An 11,452-nucleotide genomic window follows, 5' to 3' on the forward strand; every position below is an offset into this window, starting at 1 on the left:
GGGGGGGGCAAGTGTGAGACCATGAAGATTCGAGCTTATTGATACCAGAAACATCACCCATCCCTACAGAAATTACTCTGGATGTGCAGTATGTGCTTTTGTAGCACTGCCTTAAGTGTAAAGGATTTCATGCATGTTTGCCTAGCCATAATTCTCTCCAAAACTTTCCTCTGAAGATACTGAGTTGTGATGGCTGCTTCCGCACCAGTCCTGAACTGTATATGCACAATCTGTCCTGGTGATGCTTCCTGATAATTTGATGTGCCACAACTTTTTTCTGATTAGACCAGGGAATTTTCAGGCAGAAGGACTTTTCTCTTCCCTCGATACTATTTTTGCATTTTTATTTAGTTCTTTGTCATGCTCTCAAATTCAGAGTGATTGCAAAGAAAAACGGGTATCATTTTATTCTATAGGACACTGTTAGCAATGCTGAATGTCAGGAACTTCTCAGGCTGTAGGATGAGCTAGCCCAAGGTCGAAAGGATTTCAGTAGAAGTTTTGCCTGCGTAAGTCCTAGGCAGTGCTTTACTGCTTGCAGTAGTTATTGCTATTCTCTCTCCGTGCTTGTTGTTATTTTCAGGGAGACGAGGTCCTACTCRTACTTGTATCGGTCACGAGAAGAAAGCTGTGCAGTGGTACTCTATGGCTGTACGAGTCCTGGCAAAGCTATGCTCCTTACTCTTTAAAGAGCCAGCTAGTTGCAGGGCATTTCTCTGTCTTATATACTGTCTGTGGAGTTAAACTCCCAGTACAATCGCCACATACTCCACAAGGCATTAGTTGCAATGCAACCACATTGTACTTAATGTTTGGCAAAATAGACACATCTTGGGAATGGATCCTGTTTTCTAAGTCACTGATGTACTTACTAACCTGAAACTGAAGACGGAATGAGCTCAAGACAATGTTTTAATGTGTTGTGTTCTCTGTTTTTTTTGCTGTAGATATCCCAGTTATCAGTAGATGAACTGAGTAGCAGCATGTTTGTTTCACAGATGTAGAAGTTCCCGATAGAACAGTAAGTTCCTTTTCAATGTTATTTTTTTACGGTCGATCACTTTACACAAGGGCACTGTAGCCTCTGAAGGCGGTTGTTTGGGCAGAGGGACTGGCTCCGCAGCCCTCTGGGGCTCAGCTCTGCTCCCTCCCAAGTTAACCGAAATTCAGCAGGTGCAGCAGAAGTATGGACCAGCCCCAAGGCTTACAGCACATAATGTGACCTTGTGTCTAAAATACCTGTTTTAAGATGTTCAAAGCCTCTCTTCTTGCATCCCCCCTCAGTCTGACAGTTGTATTACAGCTACCCTGGCTCTAGGCAGCTCCAGCTGCCTTTCCATGCCTCAGGGATTTGTGCTATTGATGCTAGAGACTGTTCTTGTAACAAGAGTCAGGTGAAAAGGCTGTGGGTGGCATATTTCCTTTCCTGGAGTAAGCAGGACTGGGTCATCATCAGCTGCTGCACCTYAGCAGGGCTGGCTTGGTTTCAGCCTGCTGTTTTAGATGCGGTGGGGGCTTGTAGCAGTTTTCCGCAGAGGTCTGTGTATGCCGTTAAGAGCAGGAAGAGTGCTGCAGACAACATACCCTTCGCCCCACAGAACCTGGGCTTCCCTAGGTTGCTGAATTTCTCTGAATGGGAATAGTGGAGGAGTTTGTCCTTTTCTTTGATTTATACAATATAGTTTTATAGCCTGAGCAGCGCTGTCATTTTTCTGTTCTTTTGTTAGTAAATGTTAGCTGATATTCACAAGACAAAATCCCTTGGGAGTTTCAGTTCATTGCTGTATTTTTACCCCCAAGAGGCTAAAGAACAGTTCAACTCACTAAGCAAGAGGTYACCGGATTTTCCCAGTGCAGGCCATTTAATATACACAAATATGCATTCCCTGTCTCTCTTAAGTCACGGATTACAGGCAAGTACTTAAATACTGGAAATAAATTTGGCAGGCAGTTCTCTAATTATGTCTTTAGCAATAGACAGAAGTTACTCGTGTTAGTGGTGCCTCTTATCTCGCYTGACCTAAATAAATTGTCCTGTATTTATTGACCTACCAACTGTGGCCATATATCCCTGTTGGTATRGGGGGAACACTGCGCTATCCCTGTTAGTAAAAATGTTCTGCATTATACTGCCTACTACTCTCCTAAACACCAGACATGACAACTGACATGTTAAACTATTTCCATACCATATGCAAACCAGTCTGTTCCACCCGAGAGGGGATCATTTGCATTGAAAGAACCTCGTTCTTGAACTCTTTGACATTGTTTTCAGCATTTATTTCAGGAAACTTCATATTTTCTTAATTCTCTTCACTTTTATGCATGTCAGTAGTTAGCAGTGATTTCAGACGAGGCGAGGAAATTCCATGGAACTGTTTCTTCTGCAAGCAGGGATCACAGCACAGTCTGTCCAAATAAAGCATCAGCAGTGCTGTTAAGAAAGGAAAAACTCTTGCTCGAAACAAGTAGGGCCAACATTCTGAATTTGATGGGATTTCTTGGGGCTCAGGCTACTGGGCATGGAGAGCATCTGTATCGGACAATGAGCCTGTTCTTTGCAAGGAAACACTAACCGTGTGCGTGACCCACCGCTGTGCCAGAAGCACTCATCCTCTCAACACCTCGCAGCTGCAGGACATAAGCCGCCTACACAGACTGGCAGAAAGGGGCTTTTTCTTCCAGCTTCCCCAGTGCTCTCAGACCCATCGGTGATCATATCCTTGCAGGAGCCTTTGTGCTCAGATCCYAGTCCTGGGTTGTTACCCCTCAGTGTCAGTGTATAAACTGAAGGCCAGCAAATCTCTCAGGCACACGTCAAATCCCGCTACCACCTGAGCRTGTGAATTTGTGCATATGCTGAAGTGTTTTGCCAGATAAGGGCCTAGGTCAGCATTCTGCAGTGCTGGAGGGCAAATTTCCAAAGCAGCCGTGAGTGGGAGTTTGGTTATAAAAGCACTTTTAGCTCTGACATACGGTTTTTTTCCCCCTGTGGTTGGCAAAGTGCTGGCTAGCCTAGCTCTTCYGGCACCAAGACCATTGTCACCTTCAGAGGAGGATTTTCAGAAGCAATGCCAAGAGAGATGATTTGCCCCCAGAAGGGGGTCACCTGAGCACAGGGTTTCTGTGTCCGTACCTCATCTCTGGGCCTGATTTGCCTTTGGCTCTTGGCTCCTTAGGATAGTGTTTTAAAGTGAATATCTGTGGCTCTTGTTGAGGGAAACAGGTGCTGACAGTGGTTAGGGATTCCTTCATCCCTCTCATTAGTCGCTCTCCAGCTGCCATCTTGCCTCCAAAGTGAGACTATTAGTTGCCAGCCTTCCTGTTTCACAATTTGTTTCATCAGTGTTAAATGCACTGAAAAGGGAGAGCTGTAACTGTAGATTAAAGAGAATGCCAAGTGTGTTATTAGCAATTTYGCCCTAAGTCAGAAGAATAAGGAAATAAAATGTTGACTGTCTGCAACATAAAGGAAACGTCTTGGGCAATGCAGTGAAGATACGTCTGTATCTTATTAGAATGGCTTTCATTTAAAAAAATATTTTCTCCAAATTCTTACTCYTTCTTTCTTGTTGTTTTTTCTTTCCCCTCCAGCAGACCATATTGAAATTCTGAACAGTAAAATCATGGAGCACCAGGACTTCTTGGTGGGAAGCTGCGCATGGCCTTTCTGTATATACCCCCTCTTCCCTCTATCGTTCTCCACCACCTCTACAGTAAGCCTGTTGCAGCCTACATGTTAACCAAAAACTGATCAATGGGAATGTCAAAAAAAAAGAAAGAAAAAAGAAAAAAAAAAGCACTATAGAAACAATTAACAAACAGCGCTCTGTTATATGAGATATACAAGTAGAAAATTATAATAGACTTTTATAACACATTACTTTAACACACTTAATCATTTTATGACTACCATCCTGATAAGTGCATCTGCACAGCGGACTGTTGGTTTACTGTATACTATCGATGGATAAATGTTTGTCTTGTTTTTAAAGTGTTATCTTACTGTTTTGTTTACATCATAGTCTATTGATTTGTTTTAAAGTGTACATCATTATCAAGTATACTCAATACCATTTTTTCATTATTGTTATGTCTTAAGTTTTCATATACTGTAGGTTTTATGGGATTTTGTTTGGTTTTTTACTAAAAATGTTATTGTGGGAAACAGGAATTATGTGCTTGAAAAACGCGACACAAGAATGTTCTGCCCTTTTCTAGATTTTGCTGTTAATGTCAGCTACAGTTGCTTGTGTTAAATGCTCCTTTTATCATGTAAAATTTGCCTTCAGATAGAGTCTCCAAAAGTTAGTACAAATGACAGGAAAGGACAGTTGTCATTTTAGTCCAGTTCGGGGTACTTTTTTAAATACAGTGAGCTGATTCTGGAAATATAGAAAACAAAAACACAACCTGCACTCAGTGAAAAGTAAGGTGACAGGAAGGATTTGCTCAGATTGTGGAAAGCATCAAGGAATTTCTGCAGTTCTGTTGTACATTGAAGTGCATTCTCAGCTGCAAATGGCGCACAATCTTTCTTGCTATTCTTGTGGTGCAGTCAAAAAAAATAGATGGGTAAGTGAGACAGCTTCATTTGGGCAAAGATGCATTTGCATTGGAGAGGAACAAACACCAACTGTTAGCTACAAAACTTATAGCTGGATTAGACCCATAATCATGACTTTGCCCAAGCTGGGTGATAGTGTGCAGGTGGGCTTGTCTCCACTGGGCATGCTGCAGCATTTCAGCTTGAAATCTTAAGTGGCTCATCTTGACATTTCATCAGCATGCACCAATTATTTACTCACCATTTTCCTTAAGTTGGTGATATTTCCCAAGACCTCTGGCCCTTTAGAGCAAGCATACCAGTAACAAGCAAACACAAGAAGTCTAAGCTTAAGCTTTCTACCGTACATGGATATTCTTTTTAATGGAGTTCTTGTAGGTCAGTGGATGTATTTTGGCATCTTCTACTTGATCAAGAGCAATGTTTGTCACACAACAAGGGCTAGTTCTCAACACCTCCTTTTCGTGTGCATGAATGAAATGATTTCCAGCCTGTGCATCCTGGACAGCACAGCCTGTCATTATGCTGCGTTGCTGAACAGCCTGGCTACACAATGAATTTGATTTGAGGACGCACCAAATTCATCCCTATCGTAGCTCTATAATATCACTGGCATTATGGAAGAGGTGGATTTGCTCCCATAAATCTGTGAACTCCAGAGAAGCATGAACTGCTTGGAGAAAGAGAATCATTATTAAAAAGAAACAAGAGGCAAGTTCCTGGTGTCCGGAGGGTCTGCACCCTGAGCTCATCGTGGTCCTGTGGGGTGCCAAGTTCTGACAACTGGATCATGTCCTAGGCTTTGGTTAGAGAATTTCCTTGCCCCCTCTCCTGCAGTGTGAGTACAGATGCACTGGTAGATATGCGTTTATATGGGCCACAGGCGATAGAGGAGCCTGCAAGGCACAAGTGGTGTGCCCCAGCCCAGGCTGTGACCATCTGCTGTGGAGATTTCCTCATAAGCAAGAACCTTGGAAGAGTTCAGAAAAGCCTTGAGCTGGTAGAAATCTTTCTATTCATTTCAGAAGGCTTTGAACCAAATTCAGAGAGGGAAAATACCCCCGCAACACTCATTTATGAACTTCACGTTTTGACAGTTGCTTGCGTCCATAGATGTTTCCCAGCCATCAGCGTTCAGAAGCAGACAGTTGTTGCCTGAAATCAGTGACTCTCATTTATATTGGCTACTGCATACCTGTTCTTTTAACCACTGAGTTTCTGTTTCCCAAAACCATAACATTGTTAGTGGAAAAAGTGGATTTGAGTACTTCCTGTTTGAAATTATTTGTGTATCAAAATGGGTTTTGCACAACCTGTGCCAGTGCCTCAACAAAGAACAGAGCTGATCTTCTTAAGCCAGAAAGGATGCATTCAAGCTTGTATGGCTTTATGAGTTAARGGAGGTTGGAACTTTTTCAGTGCTAAATGGATTTTTGTATATCTTGACACTTTGATGTAACCTCCTATTTTATTTATCTACTTAAACATCTGGCATAGATGTGCATAGAATGTAAACCTAGAATACAGCTGTTTTCATGTCACATTTAAAGCACTGAAAAAAAAAAGCATTTAAGGATTATTTTTTATTAAAGAGGTCCAATGAGGGATGTTCAGGGTAGTTATATTAGGTGCCACAACGGTTTTTATATTGCTGGCAAATTTAGAGTTAATTTGTAAATGAGTTTAAGGAAAGAAAAGCTTGAAGCACTAAACTTCACCAAATTCAAAACAATCTCGGCAAAAATGCCATTTTGAGGTAGCACTATTTAAACTAGTTGTGCAATGACTTGCTCTAATTTTCTTTGTTCAAGAAAGAAAAAAAATCAGTCGCCAGACTATAAATTTCCTAAATAGACTATTACAAAGTCACCGAGCTAGTTAGTGACTCTAAACAAATGTCATAAAAGCATGAATATCATCCTTTATTTGACAAGAGATGTATGTAAGTTTGTTTAAATCARTATAATTTTAGTGACATTTTTATAAGCTTCCCACTTTCCATGAACCTATATTTTTTATTTATCCAAAGTTATTTCTCTTTGTCCATTTCTCTCAGCCTTATGCAAACAATATGCAAGAAATGCTGAAACTTGGATAAAACGGGTCATGCAGAGGGAAAATGAAAGCTGAGATTGATCATTTTCACGAAAAAAGGTTGTTAGTAGTTTCAATAAGAAATACTACTACTAAACTGTAACATAAGCAGACAATAAAAGAGGGATTTAAAATAAAATGGATTCATAAAACTATTAAGATTATTTTTGTTAAATACAGTGTTTTTAGTAATTTGGAACCTGATTTCACAATCAACCATGTTTTTTAGTTGGAGATTTCTAGCTGATGATTTTTGACTTTGTATTTTTGCATCGTGATGTTCTAGGAATCCTTACCTCCCCGGGCAGCCCCGCCGGCCCCGTTCCTGAACGCTCTGGCGCACTTTGCTCTCTGCCGTGAGCGTGAGCTCGGGCGTTCCCGCGCGGGCTCCCCGCGGCGGGCGGGCGGCCGGAGCCGCGCAGAGCCCCCCGAGCGCCGCGGCGGCCGCCGCGTGCCCCTCGCCGGTGCGCCCGGGCGCGTCGGCACGCGCGGGTGTCTGCTGAGAGGCGTGCTCCTCCTTGCAGACGCCTTGCTGATGCCGTAGAGTAGCTGTAGGACGCGCTAGTGCACGGAGCCCTCGAGAAACTGGAGTCCCCGTTTGGTTCTTTTTTTATCCCTTGTACATTTCACATACATGAAAATTGAAAAAGGTGAAATTTATGAGGAAAATCTAATCTCCCATTCCTGTTGAATGGATTTAGTTTGATATTGACCTGATTTTACCATGTGCCTGTTGAAGGCCTTAGATTATATACTGTATGTTAAAGACTGTAATAACTTAAAAAAAAAAATAGTTGATAGCCTAATCCAAATGTAAATATAGCTACAACACATTGTTACTAGGCTACAACGCATCAGTTCATGCCATATATTTTCATTTCTTTACCATTAGTTTTTAAGGTCTTCATTATTGCTTTTTTGATATCTTTAGTAACTAATGAATTTAATTTTGAAGGAGAGTTAGAGAAAGTTTAAAATTTTTAATACATGTACTCAACCCATTTAGTTATATTCTAAACCAACACTGAAGCATGGTAAGGTATAGAATACAGTCCATAACTAGTTTGTATAGTTTACAGTTTAAGAACAAAATTAACTTTGTATGTAACTCCTACAATGATAGATTCATTGTTAACTAATTATATTAAGTTGTTGTTGCTATGGCAACAAAACTACAACATGGCTACCTTTGTATACATTATTTGTGAAATTTTCACATGTAAATTAAAAGTGATGTGTAACAGTATGAGCTTGTTAAAGGTACAGTTCGATACTGTCAGATAAAGATATGATTGAATATTTTTAAAATCCCAAAGTCCCATGTGAACGCTGAATTTGTGTCTTTATGTCACTTTTTCAGTCAAGAAGTTTACAACACATGGATTTAGAGTCAGGTTTTATAGCTTGTAGAAATTGTTGTGTGGCAAGGGTTATTCCACAGTATTTTGAAAACACGGCAGCCTGTATTTACGACATAGTGACTGGTCTTTCTTTCATTTCATGTCCCTTCGCCTTGTGGGAATTCAGAATTAATCCGTTTCAGAACTGTAGCTCTGCTTGCAATTTTTTTTTCCTGAAATTGAACACACTCATAATTATGTTACGATCAGGGCTAAATAATTAAACATATGACTATTTTAATACTAATTTATATTAGCAAAAACTGTACATAAGAAAAAATATTGTGGAATGACCCCTTAACAGTGTTGAAGATACAAATATGCTGCAGTTAAACTGATTCAGTTAGTGTACGAATGTGTGAGACACACCTTTTTTGCACTTATGTACATAGTCCACGAAAGAAATCCTTGGAACTTATTTTGAATATAAAAAGTCTGTAATAATACAGGAAAAGTTTGTAAAAGAGATAGGTATTACTAAGGCTTTGAAAAGGAGGAGTTTTTTGCTATAAAACTTATCTGAAAGCATGATGTTGCTTTGCTGTTGTAAAAGCTTTGTAGTTTGCCATAGCTTATTATACAGCAGACTGATAACAGGTCAGCTCCAACCTGCAGCACGGAGAAATGGGAAACAGTGCTTAATTAATTAGTAAGGTCACTAGCAAAGATTTGAATTACCTTTTTTTAATCAGCCTACATTTCTAAACATACCCTAGATCACGTTTTTGATAAGTTATGTTCTCTGCGAATCCTTTTAGGACCAAGATGTCACGGGTGGTATACACACRTTTTTCCTAACACCTAGTCCTGTTTCTGGCTGGAAGTGTTTATCTGCTATAGATGATCGTTATTGCAACAAGCGTTCTGAATTTGAGGGGGAATTGAGCTGTTGCCACTTGCTCAGGCTTTTTTTTTTTTYCCCCTTCCCCCTACTCTTTTGAGGCAACCCAAATTGAAGTGACTGATGAGCAATGGAAGGACGGGCGTTGTTTCACGCTGTCTCGGGGTAGTTATCTCCTGCTCTACAACAGCCCTGATGCCCATCTGAAAGAGCGGCAGGTTTTGCTCCATCAGTGTTGCTGAGTTGCGCCGCCTGCTCAGGCGGAGCTGTTGGTTGGATTTGGACGCGCGGCAGTGAAGGCTGATCATGGCCAAATCTGGGGCTTCTGCTTGGGGTTAACACGGGCAGGAGCAAGGGACAAGCCTGCCTTTCCTTACCTTGAGGCAACTCTGCTGCTGCTCCTCCTCCTCCAAGAGTGAGCTGGGTTTCCAGCTGGCTTTGGAGGATGAGGAGGATGCTCCTAGCTTGCTTTTTAGAAGGGAAGATGAAGAAGCCTGCTATATATTCAGYGTTACGGTCTCTTTCACAACCTCCTCAAATTTCCTGCAGTTCCAGCTGTGGCCTGAGCATTTCCAGCTGTTCTGGAGCAAGCCGGGGTGTGGAAGCAGAGTGGGCGCACATGGGAAAGCAGTGGTTGATCTCAGAGCAGGAGGCTGGGGTGTTTTGTCCCTGTCCTTTCTGCTCTCTGCCCAAGATGCGTGCACAGCCAGGCTGGTGGTTTTCTGTCAGCCTGGCTTGCTTTGGGGGAAGAACTTGTTTTCTTCCTGTTGACTGTCATCAAAAGAGCATGCAGCTGTGCCCTCCCTGCCTGCACCACAGCTGGCAGCAGCTGGATCCYGTAAGGACAGTGCTCACCAAGCATCTTCTGGGGGAAAACAAGGCTACTGGCTGGCTGAGGGTTGCGTGGCTCCGTTTTCTCTCTCACTGTGATCAATSGTGGTTTAACAGCGAGAACTGCCATTTCCAGGAGGACCCAGCTGCACCTTCCCTGTCCAGCCCAACCTCCGCTGATTTTTCAGGATGAGCAGACCACAGGGAGGTGGTGCGAGGGTGCCCCTTGCGTAGTGTGAAACAACCCATGGCTAAGTGCTAGCAGTGCCCTGTGCCCTCTCTGCACTGGGAGATGCTATCATCAGGGCTGATAGTCCTCCTGTCTGCTGCAAGCTGTTTGCTTCCCCAAGTGSTATGTTAACTGTAACAGAAAACAGATTAGCGGTGTTAAACATCCTTCCCCTGCAGCAGGCTGCAAGTTCCCAGCAGCCGTGGGTCACGGGGCTCTCTTGGTTCTCTTCCCCCTCTTGCCGTTGCTTGTACTGCCAGGGCTCTGCATTGCTKCGTGGATTTTGGAGAAGCTGAAGGGTCTATGTTGGCCTATTTATCTTTGATTGGAATGAGTATTTTTTTGCAAAACTCAAGCCACCAGATTTGCTTCAAAAAAAGGTGGCTGGTTTTGCTGCGAGGCTGGTCCCAGACCCTCCAGGCATTGAGTTGAACCCCCCAGAGCAGTACTGGGGGATGGTGGTGCGCACTGGTGCTGAATCCCTTTCCTACCCGCTCCAGGGACAGGGGCCACTGGGCCACCGCAGAGTGCGAGATCCCCTCCTCGGCCGCTGCTGCTGGTGTCCCAGTGATCCCTGACTCTTCGCAATGCCAGYGAGCTCCTCCACTCAGCAAGGATTTTCCTGTGGAGCAAGACTGGGGGGCTGCTGAATCAGAGCCATAGCATCAGGTGGTCCCCGTGGTCTCCCTGGGGCTGCTTAGATCCACCTAAAGGACAACTTGTCCTTCGGTCGTTAAAGCAGAGGGGGGGGAAAAATCAGATGTTGCCTCTTTCTTGAGCGTTAGAATAATATTTAATATTAAATAATTAGCTAGTTCTAGCCCCCGTGCTGTTAATGCTTCCCTTTGCTGTAATCACGTTTTATAATCAAGCTCATTCTCATCTGTAGGATTACGAGAGAAAAATATTTTGCACTATGTGAAATGAATCGTAGCTGGTAGGACTTCTTTTCATTGGGATAMGTTCATGACACCACTGCTAAAATCTTTGCTAGTGATCTTTACTGTCATCCTCTATCATCAAAAATAACTCTGTATGCCTCTCAAATGAGATATTTAAACATGCAAAAATAACACAACTATTAAATAAAATGAAGTTATTTTTCCAAACACACAACAGAGAGAATTACCTGACACCGAATTACAAGGTTCCAGTTCTTTATTACTGTACACAGATGCTATTTGATAGTGGTGGAAGCCAAATGATTTTGTTGCCATGGCTTTTGTATCCTAGCAGATGAGGGGATGATAAGACCATTCTTAGATTGGATTATGGGATTTTTTTTTCTTTCCAATTAGCTTTATTTTAATTATATTTTCGTTTTAAATCATGAAAATGAAACAGAACTCCCCACACCCGTTATTATTTCACCTGACAATAGATCACTGTTCTTTTATTATAAATAGAGAATTGTATTTTAGGCAATCACTAAAATTAAAAAAAAAAAAAAAAAAAAAAAAAAAAAACAGGTAAAAAGCTTACTCATGGTT

General features: G+C 42.1%; 1 protein-coding gene across 8 annotated transcripts in view; it reads left to right on the forward strand.

The window, feature by feature from the left end:
- MBNL3 (muscleblind like splicing regulator 3) overlaps positions 1-3,994 on the forward strand; it is a 96,914-nt gene extending 92,920 nt beyond the window's left edge. For 6 of the 8 annotated variants that reach the window (XR_014898280.1, XM_085325498.1, XM_085325497.1 and 3 more), the window contains 2 exons: positions 948-1,021; positions 3,595-3,994. Coding sequence is in view for 6 of the 8 variants with exons in the window: in XM_085325498.1 (XP_085181624.1) it covers positions 948-1,004 (57 nt within the window). In the remaining 2 variants the exon portion in view is untranslated. The remainder of the gene's footprint in view (positions 1-947; positions 1,022-3,594) is intronic. The other 2 variants (XR_014898281.1, XM_085325500.1) reach the window with 1 other exon arrangement.
- Positions 3,995-11,452: the final 7,458 nt, after the last annotated feature.

The sequence above is a fragment of the Rhea americana genome, unplaced genomic scaffold, assembly GCF_003343005.1.
Source record: "Rhea americana isolate MKP2758 unplaced genomic scaffold, rheAme1 scaffold_98, whole genome shotgun sequence".
Taxonomy (NCBI): domain Eukaryota; kingdom Metazoa; phylum Chordata; class Aves; order Rheiformes; family Rheidae; genus Rhea; species Rhea americana.